At 47.9% G+C, this 26902-nt stretch overlaps 2 protein-coding genes across 2 annotated transcripts in view; both read left to right on the forward strand.

The window, feature by feature from the left end:
- The first annotated feature begins 1648 nt into the window (after positions 1 to 1648).
- r3hdm4 (R3H domain containing 4) lies at positions 1649 to 8773 on the forward strand. The gene is made up of 8 exons (XM_079740621.1): positions 1649 to 1798; positions 3027 to 3184; positions 4257 to 4378; positions 4848 to 4959; positions 5847 to 5932; positions 6086 to 6171; positions 6487 to 6542; positions 6938 to 8773. Exons 1-8 carry the CDS (start codon positions 1746 to 1748, stop codon positions 7039 to 7041), a joined length of 777 nt encoding a protein of 258 aa, XP_079596747.1. The 5' UTR covers positions 1649 to 1745; the 3' UTR covers positions 7042 to 8773.
- Positions 8774 to 10894: 2121 nt separating this feature from the next.
- Positions 10895 to 26902, forward strand: part of LOC307077828 (uncharacterized protein) — a gene marked incomplete at its 3' end in the record, with an annotated part of 30636 nt that continues 14628 nt past the window's right edge. Inside the window, exons 1-3 of the mRNA XM_079739303.1 lie at positions 10895 to 11071; positions 24003 to 24791; positions 26311 to 26623. Coding sequence (XP_079595429.1) covers positions 24406 to 24791; positions 26311 to 26623 — 699 coding nt within the window. The 5' untranslated portion in view covers positions 10895 to 11071; positions 24003 to 24405. The remainder of the gene's footprint in view (positions 11072 to 24002; positions 24792 to 26310; positions 26624 to 26902) is intronic.

Below are 26902 nucleotides of genomic sequence, written 5' to 3' on the forward strand. Positions count from 1 at the left end.
CCCGGGTTAGATACCCCACTCTGGCTGGATACTCCGTGGTCAGGTACCCAACTTTGGTCAGATACCCCAGTCTGGTTACATAACCCGCTCTGGTAATATACCACTTCTTGGTCAGATACCCCACTGTGCTCAGATACCCCACTTTGGCTAGATACCACTCCCTGAATACAGACAGCACCCTGGTCATATACCCTACCATGACTAGATACCCTACTCTGGCTAGGTAACCCACCCTGGCTAGATACCCCTGTCTGGGTACATACCCAAATCTGGCTGGATACTCCCTTGTCAGAGACATCCCTCTGGTCATATAACCCACCCTGGTTATATACCCCACCCTGGCTAGACGTAGATACCCCACTCTGGCTAGATACCCCACTCTGGTCAGACACCCAACCCTTGGTATATACACTACCCATGTCATATACGCCACCCTGGTTAGACACCCCACTCAGGCTAGATACCCCGCTCTGGCGGGATACCCCACCGTGGCTGGATAGGGCTGCCCCAGCCTGGTTAGGCGGTGCAGCAGACACCACAGTCTTCGCATGGTCGTAGTAAACAGGGCGCCTCCAAAGGGTGTTGTTGGATTTAGCGATCGGGGGAAGTACAAACACGGGGTTGAGATGGACTCCTGTGGCTCCATTGAAAGTTAAAACCTTACGCTTGATATCGCCTGGTCGATTACTCCGTTTAACTTTCTCAGGTTTACGTTTCTCGTTAGTGGCAGCCGGGATGCGTGTCTTCTCTTTGAGGGAGAATCTGTGGCTGTAGTCTCGACTCTCTTCTTCGGGGTCCAGGGGGTCCTGAGAGAGGGCCAGGGCAGGCATGAGATTGACGCAAATCTTCATTACATTCCCCGATCGCTCACAGGTGGTTGAGAACAGTGAATCTTTGCGGCGGACCGTTTTTTTCCTTCCCGGATTCATCCCTTCTCGGATAAAAAGGACAGAGACGTCGGATCTCCCTCCGTCTCAGACCTCATTTTCGCATCACAGAAACTTAAAAAAATGGAAAATATCGCTTAGTTTGGTCCAACCATATTCTGACATACAATAAGATGTGAATAAATAATAATTTAGCACCCTGGAATAATCCCTTAAAACAGTGAAAAGTTTAACAATTTGAAGGCCTGTGTATTCTGGCGGTGGAAACCCTTTCAGGACTGCGACCTTTTTAGAATAATCTACTTTATTGGCCCAGACAGACCCATTCAATGTGCTGTTATGGTAACGTGCACACAAACGCCAACAACAACGTGATCGGAAAGCAGTGTCAAATTATTTCAGGGAATGGCAATGAAATAAATAAATACGCTTAATAAATGTAGAGTGGACTAAATGTAATATATTATTTTGTAGACTTTAGAGTCTCAAATTTTTATATAATTGTACGAAGACATTCTCTTATTTAGTACATACAGATACAGATATTGTGTGTGTGTGTGTGTGTGTGTGTGTATATATATATATTTTGCTAATTTGAAAGTTTTTTTTTCTTGATTGATTTCTTTATTTGTGTTTATATTTAATTCTCATTACAGTCCTGTAATAAGTCTCTATTTTAAGAGGTGCGTGTGGCGCCCCCTGGTGGCGCTGCTTTGTCACTCGTGTGGGCGGAGACATTCTGTGTTGTGTGCAATCAGACCTCTAATAGAAGCTAACAGCTTTGTACACTTGAGTCCTATCTATCTTCAAAGAGTCGCTTATTGTGCACAGTTCCAAGACGTCGGAGGTCACCTTCATATGCGTAAGATGGTTGTTTTGTCCAATGATCGACATGAAGAACAGGATCTCATGTGAGTCAAAGCCAGTCTGTTCCTCTGTTAGCTTTAGCTGTCACATCTGTTAAAGGAGCTTGGATTTAAAGCCCGATTTCATCGGCTCCACAGTAAAATAATTGTGTCTTTTATTTTAGCTGTAATACTTTTGCAATGCATTTCCTGCTCCGGAAAGTGTATATATCGACCAATAGGCAGTTGACTGGTTTTGTAAGAGGTTTGTTGCGTTAAGTGTGCATTGGTTTACAGTACGGTTTGGGCAGTTGCGTTGCCTGCAACACCCGTGAGCAACACCGGTATTTATTCCATTGCATGATTGCAAGAATTCTTAAAATGTGTGTCAAAAACATTTTATAAACATAATCAAGTAGTTTAACCAAGGTAAATGACCATGATTCAAATTGTTACTGTTGAAAACTATTAGACAAATAATGTATGATTGCATGTGTGTTAAATCTCCAGAAAAAAAAAAAGGATCATTGCCTCATACATATATTTTCTTCTAAACATGAAGCCATAACACTGAGGCTTTGCAGGGCAAGAGCTAAATATGGCGTCAGCACAACTCACTGGCCAATGACAGGCGGGGGGATTCGGATGGGGGCGTGGCTTGAATCTGAGACCCACTGACCCAGTTTCACCAAAGCTGGGAGATCGGGACTTGAGCTGGGAAAATATGCTGCACTCAGATCCCTACAGGCTCTGCATTGTCTCAGCAGTGCACAGTTGCGGAATAAGTACCATTCACTCGAGGTCTACTTGAGTGTGGAGAGTTCAGTGTTGGTGTAGTTGTAGTGATTGTGACCTGTAGGCCTTTCTTGAACAAGATTCAGTTTGACACTTTATTAAGTGGTAATAGTTAAGTCCAATTATAGTCTACTTAAAGTAATTCAAGCACATGTGTTCCTGGTACATTTACATTTATGAGAATAAGTACATTTGTCAGAATAAAAAGAGACAACAACATATGTCGCTCTCGTTGGAGTATAGATGTAAATAGAACCACTTATAATCGCTAGGTTAACCAATTCCCCGTATACAACAAAGACAGCCAGGATAAGATACTACACAATGCTCAGTACTAATTTTTTTTAAGTGCCAGGACGTACAACATACAATAAGTGAGTAAGAGGGTTGGGTGGGGGGGTAAGGGGGGAGGCTATGCAGAGTCTAGGTGAACTGGTGGTAAGGAGTCCATTAAAGAGGAGTGTGCTCATAGCCCAGATGTTCGCCCCGGTCTCCGCAGCCTGATAGAGGAGCGGCGCTGCTCGTCTCTGCCTGGCTCCCCGGCCAAGCGCGTCTCCTCGGCCCGGAAGAAGCAGTTCTACATCAGCAAGGCCAACCGCAACTCGGAGCTCACGCCCCGCGCCAAGGGCAAGAAGAGCCTGCAGCGCCTGGAGAACTGTAAGACCACCGGCCTCCCCTTCACTCACTCATCACCCTTCACTCATTCACTCGCTCACTCATCACCCTCAACTCATTCACTCGCTCACTCATCACCCTCACTCACCCAGCCTCCCTTCCCTCACTCATCACCCTCCACTCATTCACTCGCTCACTCATCACCCTCACTCACCCAGCCTCCCTTCACTCACTCATCACCCTCAACTCGTTCACTCACTCACTCATCACCCTCAACTCATTCACTCGCTCACTCATCACCCTCACTCACCCAGCCTCCCTTCCCTCACTCATCACCCTCACTTATTCACTCGCTCACTCATCACCCTCACTCACCCAGCCTCCCTTCACTAAGTCATCACCCTCAACTCATTCACTCGCTCACTCATCACCCTCACTCACCCAGCCTCCCTTCCCTCACTCATCACCCTCACTTATTCACTCGCTCACTCATCACCCTCACTCACCCAGCCTCCCTTCACTAAGTCATCACCCTCCACTCATTCACTCGCTCACTCATCACCCTCAACTCATTCACTCGCTCACTCATCACCCTCAACTCATTCATTCGCTCACTCATCACCCTCACTCACCCAGCCTCCCTTCACTCACTCATCACCCTCAACTCACTCACTCATCACCCTCACTCATTCACTCGCTCACCCTGTCTTACAGGATCAGAGCGTGACCCCATGAGGATTACCGATCGATGATGATAGTGATGATGATGGCAATGATGATTGTGTTAATATTGATTGTAATAATAATGCTAATCATGATGATAATACATATTATAATAACCATGATGATAAATAGCATCATTACATTTGATAATGTCATCAACAATGACATTTATGTTGCAAATTATGATTAATATGGTCATCATCATGCTGGTGATTATGATGATGAGCTGAGTTTTACGGGGATAATAACGACTACGACTATGATTATAATATATGTATACACCCACATCAAAACAAAGCACTTCACTAAACCAGAGATCCATCCCCTTCCTACACATTCACCCGACTCAAGTCCTCATCAGAACCTCTCTCTGTTCCTCCCCCCCCCCCAGCCCTCCACCTGGCCAACCTGCTGGAGAAGGAGGAGTGCTGTGTGGAGGAGCTGGAGGTGGGCTCTCTCCCGGCCCTGCCCTCCATCTTCACGGAGGCCTGCACCAACGAGTGCTACGCCGAGGTCTGTCCCCCCCCCCCGGAGGTCTGGCCACCTCTTGTTCCTCACCTCCACTCAGAGGAGGTTTAACCCATGAGACACAGAACGTTCCTAGTATGTATGGGAGAGGGTGAAATGATTCACTGTTATTCGTTGTTAATCGCTTGAGGAATCGATCAAATCGCTCCGATCGTTATTATTTTATTTCACGGCTAACCTAGACAAGATCTTGGGTTGAACACCACTTCCTGTGGTTCACTGCCTGCCGTTGACTTCCTGTGGTCCACTTCCTGTGGTTGACTTCCTGTGGTCCACTTCCTGTGGTTGACTTCCTGTGGTCCACTTCCTGTGGTTGACTTCCTGTGGTTCACTGCCTGCCGTTGACTTCCTGTGGTCCACTTCCTGTGGTTGACTTCCTGTGGTCCACTTCCTGTGGTTGACTTCCTGTGGTCCACTTCCTGTGGTTGACTTCCTGGGTGCCCTTGTTTGGCAGCACTGGGACGACTTCATGAACCGCTCAGGAGAAGAGCAGGAGCATTTGCTGGCCCTGCTGGAGCAGGAGGCCCGGAAGAGCAAGAGCCGACTCCTCAAGGAGCAGATCAACGGTGAGAGGAGCAACACTCACTATATATATATATATGTATTCAAATATAGACCCAACAACATTCACTATATACATGTATGTATGGTCATACGTGTCAGACATGGACATACATGTCATTTAAAATAATTTTAAAAAGTCTTTGTCTATCTTTGGCTTTTGACCCCAACATTTCATTTTATTATCGTCAGACCTAATTCAGATTAGTGCGTCCACTTCCTGATTCTCCTTGATCTGACCGCATTCAGATCCCTGGATCATTTTCAGCTCGGGGAAAGTCCCCAGGCTATTTTTTATTAATTTCAGTTCGCAGCAGAGGTGTACGCTCAACCCACATTGTATGCATTGTATTCATTGTGTTTTGGTTCGCTTCGTCCAGTTGGGTCGGCCCACGCTCTCCCCTAAAACGAACCGAAGCAGTTTGACCACAGTTTGATGGGCATACCATCGGGGGGGAAATGCTCCAGGGATTAGTTAAAACAGGACAAAGCGCTCAGGTGAGAAAGTGCAGGTCATTATAGGCCTGAAGTGTAAAAGACGTTCAACACATTCATGTTATTCAAAAGCAGAGAGTCGTAGGTCAGACTGAGGTCAACTCAAGAGCCAGCCACACTCTTTCTTGGCTTTGATAAAGGCAGGGTTTATCGTTATTCTGTGTGATTTGAAAAGTTTGTCCGTTTTTTCATAGTCTATTCAGTTTGTTGTAATAGCTTTTTTTCAGCAGATCATACTGCAGTATGAAGAACGTATGTATATTCCAAGAATTCGTATCTAACGCATGGTTTCAGTTCGTTCATACAATTAATGGGTCATTATTATTAGCGATGGTAATAATGCTCTATTGATGACCGATCAATCGACGACCGATCACTGACCGCCGCTCTTCCACAGTGGCGGACGTGTTCCCTGCTCAGGCCTGCTTCCTGCGCATCGACCGACGCCTGCGCTGCAGTCTGAGACGCAAGCAGATCCCCATGGTGAGTCCGTCCGGCCCCCCACTGGCCCCGGGCTGGCCCAGGCCAATGACGTCCGTGGTCCAACTCGAGACTAGCTGAGTGGGCCGATTCCCCCAGCGTTTAGCTCGGGATATTAGCGTGACCCTGCTGCTGTGCTCTCCGTATCTTCCCCAGGGAACTCTGGAAGTGCTGGAGGAGGCCGTGTTGAACTTCTTCAATGCCCAACCGCAAGCCGTCTACACCGCCAAACTGGCCAGCAGGTAACCCCCGACAACGCCCCTCCTCCTCCTCCATCATCATCAACGCATCTGCCATCATTAGGGTATCAGACAGCCCGGGGGTCAGGGGTGTTCTGATCCCGACTGATAATCCCCCAAAGCCTGCTAGATTCCTCCCTTACCCGTATCCTCGTTTTTATTGGCATTCACTGTCACGTTAGACAATTGCTTCATTGCTGATTGTGTGTTGGATTAGCAATCAACAGCTCAATGGTAAAGGTCATGGGTATTTTTTAACAAAATGGAACAACGAACGTGATTTTGTGTTCACATCTGGTTCTTGTGTTTGTTGTGCAGCTTTGAGAGACTGCTGCTGCACGCCCTGTGCCAGTACATGGACCTGGTGTCTGCAAGTGAGTACACCGAGAACTACATTACCCACAGTGCTCTTGGGCTGGGAGTATATGCTCAGGGGGTTCCAGAGGGGAAAACTGCAAAGGGCTGATGCTACGGGGACATTTACAGGGGACTGTAGAAGACGTTTCTCGTCATCATTGAGTATTTAATGGTCTTAGGTATCGGGGAGATTTGGTGGAGGAAATTTATTTTATTTGCATTTTTATTTTTATTTGTGGAAATTCTCTTAACGTGCGTGTCTGTGTGTGTCTGTTCGTGTGTGTGTGTGTCTGTTCGTGTGTGCGTGCTTGTGTGTCCGCGTGTCTGTGTGTGCGTGCGTCTCGCTGCGTGCTTGTCTGTCTGTGTGTGCGCGTCTGTGTGTGCGCGTCTGTCTCTGTGTTCCCAACGGCAGGCTCCGACTGTAACGGCTCTCGTCAGACGGAGGTGGTCAACAAGCAGGAGGACTTCCAGCCCCCCTGCCCGCTGCTCTCGGTGTACCTGGAGAACATGAGCTGAGGTGGGGGGGGGGGGGGGCCACGCCTTCGACCACGCCCTCCACCCACGTCGCCTCCCCCTCCAGGGGTTAGAGGTCTTTATGGGGCAGATAGGGGTGCGTCGGGTCGAAGCAGCTGGTCTCTGTGTCACTAAGCTTCTAAACACAACAAACGGTAAACAAATAGGATTTTACATTTTCAAAACTAGTTACATCCGGACTGATGCGCACGAACGGAAACACAAACTGGCCTAGCCGGTGTTATGGAAACCACCTTCAAATGCCACCGGTCAAATACGTTACACAATGCCTTTCATATTATTTTCACTCTGCTAGGATTTCCTTTTTTCTGGGGGGGGTTTCGCGATTTTGCTGGTTTCTTTTTGTGGAGGAAAGCTAAACTTCCACAAAGGCTTTAATGGATATGGCTTTCCCTCTCTCTTTGGAGAGATGCTGACAAAGTTAGGCATTTGGAGCGAACTTTGCAGTGGAGAGATCTGATATGTTACAAACAGATTATTTCCACACTTACATTTACCAAACTATTTCTTGATTGCATTGCGGTAGATGTGTTCACTTTTTTAGACACTATTTATGCTTATTCAACCGCCATAAAAACAGCTCCACTCTCTTACATATCGACATTTTCACCACTTGAATTGCATGTCGTAAATTAGGGCTGAACGATTAATCGAATTCAAATCGAAATCGCAATGTAATATGCATATCGCAAAGGCTACGATTAAAAAAAAATAAAAATTAAAAAAAAGATTATTTGTTACCGTTAATGACTGGAAATCAGTACGATTCATTTATATTTATTTTTATTTTACAATTCAATAGTTAAATAAAGAAGTTTATAATATAAATGAATCCCAGCACATCGGCCTGGCCTAAATGAAAGAGCAGTTTTTATGTTGACTGCTTCCAATGTTGTGTTGGTCATACTAAAGAATGATTTATTTATTTTTTAGTGAATAATAGACAACATAAGGAACTTAATTTGCAATCGCAATATTGGTCAAAATAATCGCAATTAGATTATTTCTCCAAATCGTTCAGCCCTATCGTAAATACATCATAACACAACCCTTTACTAGCACTTGGGCCTTATGAATGCAGATGATGCATTTCTATGTTTTTCTGTTCATATATTTCTACATTTGTACTGTCTAGCTTTTTGAAAAACATTGCAGTTATTTCCAAACCATCGATTTACGTCCTGTACGGTCTGTGACGGTGCTAGACACGAGAGCTGCCAGTTCATCTCCAACCAAAGTGTGTTCACTTCCCCTCCTAGGGGGGTCCATTCTCTCAGGCTTTCTGTGTTTACACCTTGAATGTCATGTAATATTTTCACTGGGTGTGCAATGTGTGTGCAACGTAATTTATGAAGTCTTACAAACGGGGAGACATTTTGAATATCACAAACCCAAACCGACATTGGGTTGTCGTTTTTTTTGGTTTTGTTTTTCAAACCGTTTTTGTACGTGGAACTCTACGTCGAGAACTTCATTAGCGAGGCTGTAAATATTCAACGAAAAGACACGAGTTGTTTGCGATTGTTCCAACTGCCAAAGTCGTTTTTTAAACTTGGTTTGTGTTGAGTCATGACAGAGTGTATGTGTGCATCGCTATATATTTATACATGTATCACAGCAGACGGTTTGAAGGGCTACGCATTCCCCAGTCTAACCACGGCTTCTGAGTGCCCCCACAGCCCACCTAGTGTCCCCCTGGTTTTAATAAACGTTAATGTAACTATCCAAATATGTTCTGTTCTTGTCTCAAACTCCTTTTCATCTCAGACCAAACTACCAATCTAAAGTCTTTCCATTGATGACATTGCAAATAATGAGTCATCCTCATGCTCTGTAGCTATAAGGTCTTGATGAAACCCATTCATTCAAAGCACTCCCCTTGGGAATGGTGTTAACCTTTAAACAATGCAGTTCCAGTCAAACTATGTAAACCACTTAACTGCAACTAAGATTTGAGAAAGAAAATCCTTGGCATTTCTCGACATCTCAGTAAAAAAAAAGAGAAGGTTTTGAACATAGGTGACTCAACAAGTGTTTTATTCAGTGGTTCCAAACCTGCTTCCCCACACATGAATCCCATGGGTTTGCTTGTGGCAACTACAAAACATTAGGGAAGTCTGTTTGTATATAAGGGCTCCTGCTCCTAAACAATTTCTAATCATAATCGTACTGCTTATTATCTACATTTATTAGTTTCACCTGCAATCCTTATCTGTTTCAGACTACAAGTCCCAAGCAACAGGTTGGGAGCTGCTTTAGCGCCCTAATGGCTGATATCTTTATCTGTCCACCAGATGGCGCCCTATCACCAATAAATACCGAACAGGGTTAGGACCCATAGATTGTATTCGGACCTTGTTCATATTATAAATAGGACTGCCGTTTAACAAGGCTTTTATCATTGTTTATGATTGTATTGTCGTTTTTTTATTAGAACTTCAATGTACTTTAATCAAATGTACGCAAGTAGCTTACCAATAACATCATATCTGATATAGGCTACATGTTGATAATGCAGGGGCAGAAACGGATCGCGTTGGATTTTCCCTTACAGAAGAGTAGCCTTATGCAATGCGGTTGAGGCCTACTATATTTATCCACACCCAAAGCCACAGGTGTAGGTGTATATATTTAACAAAAGGCTAACTGCCTGCGCTCATGGTGTCGTGTGTCTTAATTATGTAATATTACAATAGGAGAGCGTTTTTACCAGTTTTAGGAGTTAGTTTCAGAGATAACACAGAAAACGAAGAAAACACACACATTCACACTCTCACACTCTCTTACTCACACATGAATTAGATTAACGAATTGTAGAGCTTTATACAAGCATTTTATGAATAATGAAAAAGGGGTTATAGGTTTTTCAGGTGGGCTTATACTTGTTCTAACTTTCTGGTAATAAAGAAACTTAATAGGTAATACCTTTTACTAGCATTTATTATTAAGATAACAGTTTCGGGGTGAATAGTAACAACAATGTTACAATAAATGTGGCACCATATCATGTAATCGTGTTGATATATACAGAAAGCATGTATATACGTAATGTATATATAAATATAATATATATTTTATTTATATAAACCATATTATATATAGTCATATATATATGTGTATATGTATTATAGATTATATACCGATATATCGATAAAGGCCTAGATATAATATGATAGCTAGTGGTCTTATATACATAATTGCCTACACTTTGATGTTATAGCCTAACTCTGGGCATCAAATAGCTACTGAAAGCAAATTCGTGGAAAGATAAAGAAACTGCTTGTTTCCCAATTTAAATTCATTAATTCATCGACCTTGCCTACTTCCCCCTATGGCAACAAGAACCACCCACTCGGCCTGCTGTAGTAGGAAGGGGCGGGGGGCGATTCGCTCGTCAAGGGACTGTCGCCAAAAAGATTGACACGGTCCCCAACTCCGAGATGGGTGTAAGGGGCGATCTCTCAAGTTTCTGCCGGGCGTTGGCGTTGTGTTAGTAGTAGCACTCCGGTAACAGAAAATGTGCATGAGTGTGATGAGTGATAAATCAGTTCCGACACGTACCAAGCGGACTCTCGTATTTCTGCTATGGACAAACAGGCGGAGGGCTTTCATTTATACACTCCCATGCCTGACATATTAGCATTGGCCGACATTCCCTTTTTATTGAGTGGAGGGTGGGGGGGGTTAGGGTTGGGGGGGGGGGGGGGGGGGTGGCCCCTTGCTGATTCAGATGTTAGGAATTTGCATCTGATAGCTGTTTGTCAACCAATGATTTGACTCTGCGACTGCGAGCACGCCTCTGATGAGGAGGCTCAGATACGAAGTGACCTCTGGATCAAACTCCCAAACCGAATAACACGCGAGCTGATGCGTGCGTTTATATCCCACCCCATGAAACCACTTTCCGTATGTTTGATACACAGCAAGCTTTTTCTGTAGTAGATTCTCAGGGAGACCATGAAGGTTTCTGCCCGTTCCCGAGAGCTCAGGAACCAAACGGAAGCGTGATTAGGTAAGTTGATTCCTTTTTTTTATATATATATATATATATATATATATATACGCACACATGCATGCACTGTCAATTAAACGGTATCGTTGATCCCCGTCGTCCGCCGTCACGACGGGGTTAACGCGTTATAGAAGGACACATGTATCGATGGGATGTTATCAAAACGACCCTGATCGATACTCGGTATGTATACGTAGCGGCTGCCAGGTGTCCGATCCGAGGGAAATGTAACGAGGGTCGACATTAGATTAATCCCACCATAACACCGCATACAACAGGGCTATTTTTCCAACTGCACTTAAGAAAACGGTGGCTTTTGCCTGAACTAGGATACGTGGTTGGATCCTCGATTAAAAACCAACTACTCGTAGGCTACGTTTTGTTTTTTTTCTGGATCGGCTGGTCCCCGGTCTGCTGCGTGTCACTACCACCCAACACCCACTGGTGATACTGGTTTTACGCCATGGACCTCTGTTATAGACCATTGCTCAATGGATCGGGTCTGTTCGTTTCTCTGGTGTTTGTTGTGTCCGTTCCCATGCATATCGAGTCCTGCAGCTGATATTAGACTGTAGTAGCTTGTAGTAGCCAGCATTATTGTATGTCCAGCCTGTTTTATTTAGGTTATTATGGGGGTTTGATCAGGTCACACGTCATTTGGAGTTGCAGTTGCATGTCCAGGGCGTTTGCGACGTAATTAGTCTCGTATGGCTCTGTTTCATAACTTTTACATGATGCTGTTATTGATCTACTTATGGAGGTTCCGTCTCTCGTCTATATGTTATAAACACAGGCACGTCCGCAAGCCATGCATTGGGTCGCTGTAGAATGAAAGGGGAAATGAAATTTGCAAACACCAGATGTTGTGGTGCCTTAAAAAGAACACACACATCTCTAATTCTCAAATGTTGTGTTATTTCTATGTACGGATTGCGCAGAATGTTAAACATCAAAGAACAAAACATGAGTAGAGCAGCCGGCAGCAGGGTCAATCGTTTTTTCATGAATAAAAAAATGACAAACAAACATGCAAATGGAGCGTTGTGTAATCCCACAAAGGCCTGTATTGTGTTTTTATTGAAGGCAGGCCTGGCAAAAAATGTAACTTTATCAGCCCCTCCCCCATTCCAACCACACCTCTCGCCATTCGAAAGGCAGGAGATTTCCCCCCCTTGATAAATAGTTTTCCGTCCTCTGATTGGTTAAGACCGACCGAGGACAGACACGCAGAAACGGAGACAGACTCACAGAAAGAGCGAGTGACAGATGAAACTTAACAAGGTGTTACAGCCCCCGCCCCCCCCATCACTCAACATTTGGCCGGGGTTTCTCACCTCCCTCCTCAACAGGTGTTGAGAGGAGTCGGAGACAAAAACAGGAAGGCCTTCTCAAAAACAAAAAAACCCAAGCACGTTATAACTGTAATCAAGGTCCCATGTGACAATGGCATTATTCTCAGCAGAGGCAGAGGGAACACAGGAATTCACCTCACTGCTACTGGTGGTGGGGGAAGGCGGACAAAACACTTTGTTGTGGCCCTTCTGGGGAACATTGTCGGAGTTATCCGGTGAATTAAAAAAAAAAAAATCCCTCTGAAGAAGGTTTGGTCATTTTGAAATCAGAACTGGGAGCAGTTAAAATGGAGGCTGTCTCACTGCAGTGTGGTGGTCAGGGAATGACGAGGGAATCATGGTTGTGTTTGAGGAGAGGGGCCACATTCTGAGGGGTCTCTGGACATGTTGAAACCCAGAGGAAAGGGGGAGGGGGGGAGAGAGAGAGAGAGAGAGAGAGAGAGAGAGAGGGGGGTGAGGAGAATAAATACCCCAATGAAGGCCTACAAGAACATCGTTTTGGTGAACAGGAAGTTTTCAGAAATGGCCGTCTTTAACTTCTTCAAACCGCTGCCACCATTTTAAGATGGTCCGAAATCATTTAGGAATCAGTTGGGACACCAACAACCCAAATGAACTCCACGTACATCTACCCAGCCGCTAAAAACGTAATTCCCCCTCAAAGTCCAGCCAGTCTTTGAATAAAGTTAGGCTTTAACCAGAGACTGGGCTGTGGCTGGGGGAGACGTTTGGTTACTTGACCTGTCCTGAATACACAAAGTTCTGTCCTAAACTAAAGTTTTTACAAAAACTGTGCTTATTACGCCGGCCTTATCACACACGCTAAGAAGGGCCACCTGTGATGGCCCAACATGATTACCGCGCGTTGAAATGCCCAGGGAAGCTTTCCTAACCCCCTTATCATGCCAACCCCCAAATCAGCTTAGTGGCTAAATGCTAGGCTAATCTCTAAGCAACGGTGTGTGGCATATGGCTAAACTGCTCGCTAACGCTAACCTAATACGGCTAAGTTCATCGCAGGGGTAGCATTCCCATGGTTCTCCCCCAGCGCACGTCTAGCCTGAGCGGAACGGGGGCTTGTATTTGGAGGAGGGGGAGGGGGAAGGGAGAGCCACGTAGCGACCAGCCCATCCTGGATTAGGATCGCATGGTGGACGTCGATCAAGTTCAGATCCTCTCAGGCCTCCCTGTGGCACGGGCTAACGAAGCGCAGGCCCGTGGTGGCCAGGCGGCCATGTTGGGGAGGGCGGCCGCGGCTGCCGCAGGGGGGTTGATGGTTCCGGTGGGTTGACTGGTCGGTTGTTCCCGCTTGTGGACGGCTTGTCGATCTCAGGAGAGCGCGCTGAGCCCTGTTCCCACGGCGATGGGGGGGGGTGGTCTCGGGGGGGATGTGTGTTCATATCCAGTGTTTGTGATGTCACAACCTCAGCGACGCCTCGACCCCTGGCGCTACGAACCAGCCGCCAGCGGCGTGCGAGCGTGTTCCGATGCATCCTGATGTGTCCACTTTAGGATGTGTCCCCTTCTCTCCGCCCCGTCCCGGTCTCCCTTCCTGAACGTTTTGATTCCGTTTCCCCGGGGGGGGTGGGGGTTGTGGAGTTCCCCGACGCAACCACAACACAGGACTCCTTCCCAGCCCGCCTTCGCTGGACTCTTTTGTTCAGCCTGGGGTTAGTCTCGTAGTAATCGTAGATCTGTGAATGCTACTTGGCCCACCAGTGGGGGGTGGGGGGGGGGGGGGTTCATGATTCACACCTTTTCTCCACCACAGCGATGCTAAGAGGCGGTGTGGTATCGCTGGCATCAAGCTGCACACACAGTCCGAGAGGCCCACACACACGCACACACGCACACACACACACACACGCACGCACACACACGCGCGCAAAGACGCACACACACACATGCACACACACACACGCGCGCACAGACGCACACACGCACGCACGCACAGACGCACACACACACATGCACACACACACGCACAGACGCACACACACACATGCACACAAACAGGCTTACAAATACACTCACACAAACAAACACACTCACACACACATATACACACATATACACACTCAAACTCTGTCACTCACTCAGTCTCGCACGCACGCACACACACACACACACACACACACACACACACGCACAGACGCACACACACACATGCACACAAACAGGCTTACAAATACACTCACACAAACAAACACACTCACACACACATACACACACATATACACACTCACACTCTGTCACTCCCTCAGTCTCACACACACACGCACACACACACACACACACACACACACACACACACACACACACACACCATGTAACCCATGGCTGTGAATGAGTAACAGGCGGGCGGGGGCAGCGGACTGGGCCAACTGGTCTGACCGCTGCTGGTTTCATCGGCCTGCTGCGTGCTCCAGCTGCGGGCTGATCGCCCTCAGAGTGGCTGTGTTGCATTTTTTATTTTAATCGTCTGCTCCCACCACCATGTGTGTCCCCACTATAAATACACGCAGGCAGAGGCGTCGATACGCACGCACACACACACACACACACACACACACACACAAACACACACACACAGGCTTGTGTGCACAAAGAGACACACACACACACATGCAGGCACACACGCACGCACGCACGCAACACGCACGCACGTGCACACACACACACAGGCTTGTGTACACAAAGACCGAGACACACAAGCAGGCAGGCACACACACACACACACAGACACAGACACTCTATCTCAACATGTGGTTCTAGTCTAACCAGGCCAATAGAGAGTAGCTTGGCATTCAGTCAGCTGCCTTTTTTTTCTCCTCCTTTTTTTTTTTTTTTCGGTCAAAAGACGACTTCCCTCGCTGGCTCGTGGCTCTCAGCGATCCCCCTGCCAAAAAACACGCAGGAAAAATATGTGCGGTGTGTGACTTCACTGCTTGGGCCAGAGCCATGGGGGAATCCCTACCGGGTCGGCTGCTGACATCACACCGAAGCCGGGGCGGCCGGCGGGGAGAGTTGCAGGTTTAGAGGGAGAGGGAGAGGGGAAGAGAGGGGGACAGAAAGAGAGAGGGGGGAGAGAGAGAGAGAGAGAGAGAGGGAGACGGGGAGAGGGACACAGAGAGAGAGAGAGGGGGGAGATAGATCTCTGGGTTCCTTCCTTCAGGTGGGTTTTTCAGCGTGGTCAGCGAGCTCTGTCCCCTGCTCTATCCTCGTATCATTCTGCCCAGATACCCGGGCAGATACCCGGCACTGTCGATCGGGGATTTATTTGCGTTTTGATATTTATGTCCAGTGTGCTCTGAAGTAGCCTGGCGCGTCGCCCGGGGCGATATGACACTAATGAAATGAGAAGGGTCGTGTTCTTCAGACATGCTGCTTGACAGATATATTATAGCCTCTGTCAGAGCCTCTGGCTTACTCACACACACACGCACATATCGGCACGCACACACACACCCACGCACGCACACACATGTCTGCACGCACGCACGCACCATCTGCAAGCACACACCCATGCTCGCACGGCAATGCACGCACGCACTTTAGCACGCACGCACACACACACACACTTGCATATCCACAAACACATATGTCCCCATACATAACACACACACACACACGCACACACGCAGTCACACACACACTTGCATATCCACAAACGTATTCATATCCCCGTACACGTCCACACACACATGCACACACCTACGCAGTCTCCGTTACAAACACACACACACGCACACACACGCGCGCACACACACACGCATGCACACACACATATATATGTACAGTCTCACTTACATACACATGCTCTCACACACACACACACTCATGCTGGCTCAGCTGTGTGTTCTTTATGACCAGGGGGATTGAAGGACTGTGTTCTTTGGGATAGAGGGAGATTGTAACTCTTTGACACGCGTCACCACAGCAGTGTGCTTAAGCTGCCCACCCTATCGTGTTCCTCTTGTGTTGGTGTGTGTGTGTGTGTGTGTGTGTGTGTGTGTGTGTGTGTGTGGAGGGGGGGCGGGTGGGTCACCCCTCCCGCATCATGTTGTTTACCTTCCTTGGGTACGCAGGTAGACCACAGCCCCCCCGCCCTGTTGGCTGAGAGCCATGACTCACTGAGTCTGTGGTCGGAGAGGAGTATTGATCATACAGAGTGATCTCCCTCTTAACTTCGATTTCCTTTTATAACGCATCAGGCTTTTTTTTTTTCTTTTTTTTTACAAAATGGAGTGACGTTTGTGTAGTGTTTCATTCTGTTGTATTCACTTTAAGTTTAGCTGTACTGCCATCAAAAGCACATTTTCAGAAACATTTACGTCCACGTTTATAATACATTTTTGCTGTTAACATAAATAAAAACTCTTACGTGACTCAATGATCTCCAGGTAATTTTAGTGCCTAACGTATATTTCCTGTTTCAAAGAGAATGTTATGCAACATTCACACCCACATAGTTCTGACCTAACTTCTGCACAAGCGTAATTCTAGTTGACAGAACGTTTGAATCATGGAAACTGCGGAACCGGATTCTTCATTTCTCGCGGAGCTGGCAGCAGTCCGGCTGGTGGAGGGGGGGGCGTTTGAGTGACAGAGCACGTGGCCACCCGGGGAAAAGCGCACACGCCCGAGCTGATTGGTTCCCAACAGGTGTCCCCAAACATGTGGTGGGATTGAAACACATATCCATCACAGTTGTTCCTGTTTTACAACATCATTTGTACCATTTACGATCTCTGTTGTTTCCTTCATTATCCCATGAGTTGCCAGTGCTTCCATTGCACGGACGTCACAAGTTATTGTTTTTAAGTGTTTAAAAACAACAACCCTCCCTCTCCCTCCTTGATTGTGGTAAATATCACATATCCAAGTAGAAATGGTACGCGGAACCTTTTTTTCTTTCCCTTAAACTTTTATGTGGGGGAGCCTTTATTTCAGGCGTTGCATTAATTGACCTGTCCAATGTGGATTCAGTGCTTTAATTGCCTGGCAAAGCGCTATATGAATGCAATGATTTCTTGTTACTATCATTAATATAATTAGGATGAAGGGTGTGGATTGATCTCTTTAAAGAGCGTCTGCTGGCATTGGTTCTGATTCACTAAGTTGTATTCTTTTTTTAGGATTTATTTTTTTATTTAGGGTTTTATCCTTTTTATTGTAGAGTAAGACAGGAAGCTATGGGAGAAGGAGGGGAAGACATGCGGCAAAGGGCCAAGGGCAGGAATCGAACCCTGGTCGCTGTGGTAAAGACTGGGCCTTAAAGGTACGCGCGCGCTACACGGTGAACCACCAGGGCTCCCCGACTAAGTTGTGTTCTTGAGCCTTTTAAATTTTCCATAACCTTTCCCTAGAACTTTTGAGCTGGGGGAGCTTTCACTTTTGGCGTGTTTGACGTGTCTGTGTTGCGTAGGCCCCCCCCCACCCCAAAAAAAAGCCTGTGAAACAGCGGCGTAGCAGTTGGTGGCGGATAGCTCAATGGGGCCTGTGTGTTTCTGGCCGGTCGTGCGGGAAGGAATGCTGTGGACGGCACGTGGAATCCAGCACGGTGCCACCGACTCACTGCTTCGTGTTGTTACTAAGGTTTTATTGGGCCACATAACGCGCGGCCCCTGTTGGGCCACTTCCTGTGTGGGCGGAGCCTAGCAAGAGGAAAGGGGGGGTCCTTTGATTTATGTCACACTGGAAGGAAAATGACGGCTTTATGGTTTCTGGGGGATTTATTGGTTATGTCGGCGGGGATGAGACGAGAAGCCCGTTTTAATGTATCGAATAAAAGGGAAGTAGCGAAGGGTTTTGTGTGACATGTTTAATTTAGTAATAAACATTTTAAACAGTTTTGGGAATCACACCCATTAAATATCTGCTCCAGCACAGGAAATTAAGTGTGCGGACCCCCAGACCTCCTGTGGTGGTTCCGTATAGTTCTCCCTGTTCCTGAGGGATCAGGGTGGGCCGGTAGCCCCCTTGAACGGTGGGCAACATCGCGCCGTGTGTCACACTGCAACACAGGCCTGGCCGGTGTGTGAGTGGCTGTTTTTCGTTCACACACGGCCTCATGTTTACCGCATGCAAAACGTCACCGCAGGATCTGTCACAGTAGTTTGGCTGTTTGGCGGCTGAGACTTTTTTTGAATCGTTTGACTCTTTGTACATTTTTTTTCTTTTCGTTGAATGTATTTCCGAGGTCAAAGGTCATAGACGCGTGGGGAAAACGTCCGTTTGTCCAGCGGTCGGCCACGAGGGCGTTCACGCTTGTGAACAGACGTTAAGACGTTATGCCGCAGCCTTCTTCTCATTTTGGCATTCTTTTTGTTTTCCCCAGAAAGCGAGTTCATACCAATATTGGACTGCAACCCCAAACACATGTACTAACTCAAGGGCTTCGTTTTTTTCGTTACTGTCGTATTACGCCAACACCTGGTTTATACAGAAGGGAGTTATTCAAATGATGAGGATCAAACACTTTTGCAACACCAGTGTTTCGTAAGAGACTGACGTGTGGTTGCGTGTTCCATATCATAGTCTTTTAATTACAATAAAGCTGAAGTCCCACTAACCTGTAATACGGCCCTATAGACGCCGGTGAACAGTAGATGGATGATGAGTAGATAAATGCACAGATAGAAAACCGGTCTGTGCAGTCCACGTGCTATAGCACGTGTGGTGTATGTTCGGCTGCATAATCTCGTCCATGCATCGGGCATAACCAGACGCTCTATCTGTATTCAAAGCACACATTTATGTACTATACTAATTGCACCATTTGGGTCATAATGCTGTCTTGAGGCAGAAACGGTTCAAACGATTCAATCTTCTTTTCCTTCATTTGATTGACTAGTTGGCCCTGAAGTGTGTGTGTGTGTGTATCTGTGTGTGTGTGTTCATATGTGTGTGTGTCTCTGTTCGTGTGTGTGTGTGTGTGTCTTTCTGTTTGTGTGTGTGTGTTTGTTCATATGTGTGTGTGTGTGTGTGTGTCTGTTCATATGTGAGTGTGTGTGTCTGTTTATATATGTGTCTGTTATATATGTGTGTGTGTGTGTGTGTGTGTGTGTGTGTGTGTGTGTGTGTGTGTGTGTGTGTGTGTGTGTGTGTGTGTGTGTGTGTGTGTGTGTGTGTGTGTGTGTGTGGGATGTGCCGGTGGCTTTTATCTCAGTGGAATTGGACCCTTCAGCTCAGGGTCTTATCAGCGGGCCCTGTTTGCTCAGACACTGTAATCTCCCCCCAGCTCCGCGCCCCACCCTGCCTGTCTCTCTCGGCCCGCATGCTGTTAAGAGAGTCAGCCTGTTTGTTCTCAATATTCCCTGTTTATTACCCCCACCCACCCAACCTCCACCACCACCACCACCACCACCACCACCAACACCCCCACCCTGCATACATCCACGCACACAATCTCTTCGACCCGGGGTTGGGAGAATGTCAGGTCCCGTTTCTCTGTCACCTTGACACACTCGGATTGTTCTGGGTAAAATGTTTTCTTCCTGGGTATAGAAAATGTAAAGTCTTCCATGCTCGATTTGATCGGCATGGAGCGTTGAGACGCCGGTTTATGTCTAAATCCTGCGTGGTTGCATTAATGGACTTATCCATTGTGGATTCAGTGCTTTGAGTGCCTGGAAAAAGCGCAATGAATTCTTGTTAACGATTTATTATAATTATTATGAAGGGTGTTGATTAATTGCTGTGAGGAGAGACAATAACTGGAGACACACGCAGGACCACGTATACACACAGTGGACCTTTGGTGGGTGGTATTGGAGCAAAATGTCAAAGGAGAAGTTTGTCCCTGCGGTAGTAAGTGTAGGCCTCTCTCTCACTCTTGCACTCCTATTTATACGCACGCACAGACACACACACACAAACACACACACTCACACCTACACACACACACACACACACACACACACACACACACGTCCAGAATAGCCCTCGTCCTATCAGTAGATTAATTGACTGACTGAATTTCATCCCCTCTCATTGGAGGGAGATGAAAAGAGGGGGGGGGGGGGGGGTTGAGGGATGGAGAACTGCTGACTGGTGTAGCGCTGTCCATGCCAAATGCGGTCGAATACACACATCTAAAAATTTCACTTCACCGCCTGATCGGTATAAGTAGTGGGGAGGGGGGAGGGCCCGGGTGGTTTATAAAGTGATCTGCGGGCGGGCGGACTTAAACCATGGGACGCATGGATTTGGCATGTCTCTTGGGCTCTTGCAAAAGGAAGTCAAATCGCGTGGGCATGTTTCAGAATATCGTTTACCACATCAAGTAGGGTAGCACGACATGCCGGGTGTTGCGAAGAACAAAAAACCCTGACAACGATCTGGGGCCGGCTTCCTGATCGGCCCCGCCGCCTATTGAGTCATTTCGGATCGTGAGTATCTAACGCTCGGCGCTTTGATATCTTACATCACACCTTTGCTGTATGTTGTTCCTTTCAATGCACCTGCATTGGAAGAATGCAGGTGCATTCTACTCCGTGTTTGTAGTGCATGTCGTCGTGGGCGAGACGGGTGTAGGCGTTTTCCTCACGCCGACGTCTTCTGTCGCTCACGATTGGCTGCGTGGAGGAAACGGAGAATGTCTTAAGTCTGTCTGAGGGGCCTTAGGTGGACTGCGCCCCTTGACTCCGTATTGTTCTGTCCTTGACCAGGAGGACATCAAAGTCCCTTGACAACGGAGGAACATAACTAGAAACACAATCTGTGCTGCGATCCCCCACTCCCCTTATGAATACAGGGTTTGTCTCATTCCTCTGCCTCGGTTTTGGGCCAATAAAGGAACGAAACCAAACATGTGTGGTGAGATGAGCTGTAAGAGTAGACTCTGCAGCCTTACAGACGTCATAACTCTGTGACTAGGTTTTACTGGTCCTAGGGTCAAAAGGGGATGTCTGGGGCAGCTCAACCTCAGGTGCTGTCGTTCGCTGTTCAGATCGTTCCTTTGATCAGGAGAAGAACTATTGTGGCCATCGCGTTGAATCCTTTTATCTGGAGAATGAGAAGGATCGGACTTCTGTGTGTGTGTGTGTGTGTGTGTGTGTGTGTGTGTGTGTGTGTGTGTGTGTGTGTGTGTGTGTGTGTGTGTGTGTGTGTGTGTGTGTGTGTGTGTGTGTGTGTGTGTGTGTGTGTATGTTTATGTGTATATATATGTGTGTGTGTATCTCAACCATGTTTGATGCAGATATAATACCTTTATACCCGCCTTTACGTCTGGGAGTGTGGGCGGCTGCAGTGCCTGCATAATGCATCTCAGGCCAGTCCTTACGTTTTATGGGCCCCCAATAAAGCAGGCCAGACAATTGACTGGGAACATTCCCAGCCCCAGTACACACGAGATCTGCGCTGATAAAGCGGTTTAATCCTGCCGCCACGTGTTGAATCGCGCCCTGATTGGGCTTCTACAGACTCCCACGGACCCGATGACACCTGTTTTATGCACGGTGGCGTTGCTCCCTTCACTCCCAGCACAGTAGAACAAACGTTGAAACGTCGTGTATAATCCGTTAATTAATCCTGTTCAGACGAATAGGATCATTGGTTTCTCTCCTTTTTTTTTGTGGTGCTTTTTTTGTGCGCTTGTTTGTGGTGTGGTCTAGTAGGTGCACATGTGGTAGGTAGGGCACTGTCCTAAGACGGCCTAGGTGAGGGATTTGATTCCCAACTAGTGTGCCACCCAGGCGAGGAATCCATGCCACACATGGGATTCCCATCCGCTACGGGTAAAAAAAACGTCCAGCAAATGGCATTTAAATGAGCGACAACACAGTGTATGTGAACTGCGTATCGTTTATGTGTAAGGAGAGAAGGCGTCATGGAGGTGCTGAAATGGGGATGGGAAAGTGTTCAGTCAGCGCTGCTGAATCGCCCGGCCACTTGTCCCCATGGGGGTATTTCATTTTTTTTTTAAACGGCACCGAGTTATAGAAACACGTGTGTCGGAAATTGACATTCCCACAATGTGTTGACTTGTCCCAGGACAGCCCCAACCGCCACGCTTATCGCCATGCCGACCAACATGTGTTCCCCCGGCTGCGCTCTCTCTCTCCCTTACCCCTCCCTCCCTCCCTCCCTCCCTCCCTCCCCCAATCATGTGCTACCTAGACGGGGCAGTCCCCTCATGTTGTGATTGACCCCTGCAGGTGCTGCTGTAGAAGCGTTTGCAGCGGCAGTTTTTCTGAAGGATTACTTTCATGTGTTTTAAGTTTTGAGATTTACGCCCTAACTCTACACAGTAAGATTGCCCATTTTAGCAACACAGGTTAAATGTGTGTGTGTGTGTGTGTGTGTGTGTGTGTGTGTGTGTGTGTGTGTGTGTGTGTGTGTGTGTGTGCGTGTGGGGTGTGTGTGTGTGTGTGTGTGTGTGTGAATGCAGGGGTGAATGTTTCTGAATGTGTGTATATGACGCAATATGTCACATTTACCTTGAAGCCACCATAATGGTTGAACACTATAGATAAAAGACGGTGTGTGTGTATATTGTGAACATGAAACATGAAAAGATGATAAATCTAATAAAATCTATATATAAAACAATGTATATAATAGAATTCATGAATCTTTAGCATTTGTGGAATTTACGAGAAGAGTTAAATGGGAACAGGTTTGAGGACCGACACGGAGAAGGCTTTGAAGATCCAGACTAGAACTGGATTGTCTCTGACAAGACAGATGCGACAGGCCGGCCGTTTGTAGCTCCCTCCCCGCCTCGCTCGTAACATCGGCCCTCCGAGCTGCCGAGTAAGGGGAGAAGATGCACGATGTCCGCGGCGTGGTGACTTCCTGTCTGGTCGTCTCGCTCTGGGGGGGGGGCTTGGCGTGGTCGTTGTGTTTTACGAGGCGTGTTTGAGCCCATGTTCACATGGAAGAGGAACAGGCGACAGCCTGTCCTGCTGGGAGAAGATTCCTACCGCCCAGCGTGGTGGTTGATTTTAGAGGTCTTGTTTCAATTGGGCTTACCTTTACTTCAGATGTTTTTTAGTTTTATTCGGCTGATTTAAAGACAGGGGCCGTTTATTTCAGAAATATATGTGGAAATTCCCTTGTATATATTTATATTTGGGGAAAGATCCCAGCAATCCCGTCAGCAATCAATCGGTGAAGTGCCCTGGCGGTTTGTTTTACGTCCAGTATCACTGACGATCGCAGCCCTTTAATTAGTACATCCGATCATTCCATTAGGCCCAAATTAAACTATTGGCTTACCTACCTACCCAACCACCTGTTCACCTGCTCATGCCCGTGCTGACCTCGGAGTGACCCGAGTCGTCCACGGGTCGTCCATGGGTCGAGGCAGACCTGTTGCTGAAGCTAAAGGGACAGCTCCGTGCTCTGGGGGTGTGGCTTTGAAGGGTGGGGGGGGGATTTTTTTCCCGGTTGGATACTTTCAAATTCTCGCTTAATCTGTGCAGTGTCTCCAGACGGTCCTACCCTACCTTTTAAATCAAATCCCAGCCTCACCTATCGTCATTTCATTTCCCGATATTTTTATTTCACCGTCAAGCAGCTCCTAGAGGAGGGGTCCCTCGTCTGACCCGTTTCCTCCTCCTCTTCCTCTCCAGGGCATGCTAGATTCCCCCCGACCTCTCTCCTCATCTGCTGGTGCCTCGCCGTACCGACGCCTAAACCGTCACTACCTCGGGCCTCCGACTGCTCCACCACCTCCTCAACCGCCTCCTACTCCTCTCCCCCCGTGGCCTGCAGCCGCTCTCCACCCAGCAGGGGGTCGAGGTGCCACGACACAGCCTCTCGCTTCACCCTACAGCCTCCTGAGAGGGGTGGAGGAGGGCGACCGGCAGCACCGACCGAGCCAGGCGTCCAGTCTGAACCCCTCCCAGAGCGGGCCGGTGGTGTAGCGGCGGCGGCGGCGGCGGTGGTGGTGTTGTCGTCGTGGTGGGGTTCCAGTCTCCCAGAGCCGGGGTGGAGGGCGTGCAGGTGAGCGGGCGGAGGCGGCGTCCCCTAGTGATGAAGCTTCAGGCGGTGATGGAGAACCTGCACCGACAGCAGCGCGCGCGGCTGCTGATGGAGCTGGAGACGCAGCAGCAGCAGCTGCAGCAGGCGGCCGCCGCTCGCAGCGCCGCCGCCGCCGCCGCCGTCGCCGCCGGCAACGGGGGCGTGGCCATGGAGGAGGAGATGACCGTGAGCCCTGAGCCGGAGCAGGCGCAGATGGCGGCGCTGGCGGCCATGAGGGCAGTGGCGGCGGGGCTACAGCGGGCGACCGGCAGCCCGCCGTCGGAGCGCAGCAGCGGGGGGGAGGACGAAGAGGAGGACGAGGAGGATGAGGACGAGGAGGAAGAGGAGGGAGCCGGCCAGTACAAGGACATGATGGGGTCGGAGGAGGAGGAGCAGATGTGAGTCGTTTCGTTTCTTCGTTGTGAGATGGAATTTGTGCTTTTGAAGTAAGACCACACACATAAACACTGCACACACGCGCGCACACACGGACGTGTGTATGTATACACATATAGCGAATACACACATGCACTCGTATGCATAAACGTATAAACACACAGGCACACTCAAACACACACACACACCACACACTACACACATAAACACTGCACACGTGCACACACACAAACGTATGTATGCATACACATATAGCGAATACACACATACTCATATGCATAAAGATATAAACACACAAACAAACACAGGCACATTCAAACACACACACACACACACCACACACTACACACTACACACATAAACACACATACACAGTGAAATGTACAAAGTTAGGGTAAGGGCAGGCTCAACCACTGCAGAATACACACAAATGACTGAAGGTATATTGTGTATCGATGCACGACCGTATAGTTGTGACGCGCTTAATGGGTCTATTAAACCTGCCTCAGCGGTTCACTTATCACAAACCCAAACCCAAAGAAATAACTCACACGCTTCATTACACCCGAGAAGGTGAAGCCAAATCGTATGTTTTGGCTTTTGAATAATCAAAATGACGAAGCAGGGGTGAAAGACGTTAATCCAGTGGGTTCTGCGTGTCTGGACCAGCAGCCATATAATCAGAGCACTCCCAGTGATGATGATGAGGACGATGAGTGTACATGAGTCAGGACGCCAACCTTAAACTCTCCTCCTCCTTTTAACGTTCAACCATTAGACTCTGCCCTGGCTTACGTTGTTTAATACGCTCGTAGGTACAAGATGTCCCGGACACACTGTGGATGGTTCAAACATTAACTGAGACGCTCAATACGGAATGCGATAACATCAAATCCACACAGCGTTTTTCTGTTTAATAAGATACACAAAGCGCATTGTGATATTGTTCACGTGGTTTCCAAATGGACAGAGAGCATATATTGTATATCGCAAAGCATATATTCCATGTCCTGGAGTATTTGCTTTACATTTCAACAACGTTGGACATGATATGGAAAATGAATATGGAAATATTGATTATCTTTACCGTATATAGGCATTGTTATCAGTATTTAAATTTATCATAATATCTTATGACATCTCAATATCATTCTGAGCAATTGCACCGAGGTTCAAGACATCACAGTGGGCGTTGTTAATGTAATCTAAGTTCTAACATCAGAAACAAAGCTATATTCTTCCCATATATGAAATATTTCCGGCTACACTCAAAATAGCCGTACATTTATAGCAGATTACCCTTGACCTCTTTGCCACTCAGACCACAAGACCTGGCTTTAACAACATTTGTGTTTAACCCTCTAACCCCGCCCGCCTCAACAGAAAGCAAAACCTCCCCAACAGAAAGCAAAACCTCCCCAACAGAAAGCAAAACCTCCCCAACAGAAAGCAAAACCTGGGTTCAACAGTATTGGCGGTAACCCTCCAACCCTAACCCCCCTCCCCTCCGGCCCCCCACAGAAAGCAGAAGTGGGACGAGGAGGACTTCGAGGGGGAGATGGAGGAGGACTTCGACGAGGCGCTGGAGGAGGAGGAGGAGGGCGGCGGTCGCAGCCTGCCCACGGGTCGGGACGCCGTGGCCCCGGGGAAAGGCATCCTGCTGCTGCCCCACCGCCAGCTGCACCCCCACAGCCAGCTGCTGAAGGCCCGGCCCTACGTGGACCAGGAGCCCCGCGTGCTCATCCTACCTCCCCAGGCCGCCGCCGCCGTGGCCCAGGGCCAGATGACGGGCCAGGACCACGGGGACTGGACCTACGAGGAGCAGTTCAGACAGGTCAGTCGGAGCCCAAGCACCAGCCTCGTGGCCCCTGGAGCGGACCCGGGATCGATTCGGTTTGTTTCCGACCTGCGGTTTGTTTCCGACCTGCGATTTGTTTACGACTTGCGGTTTGTTTACGACTTGCGGTTTGTTTACGACTTGCGGTTCGATTCCGACTTGCGGTTTGTTTACGACTTGCGGTTTGTTTACGACTTGCGGTTAGATTCCTTCTTGCCGTTAGATTCTGACTTGCGGTTTTATACCAACTTACGGTTTGATTCCAACTTGCGGTTT

Source organism: Pollachius pollachius (genome assembly GCF_949987615.1).
Source record: "Pollachius pollachius genome assembly, chromosome: 7".
NCBI classification, from domain to species: Eukaryota; Metazoa; Chordata; class Actinopteri; order Gadiformes; family Gadidae; genus Pollachius; species Pollachius pollachius.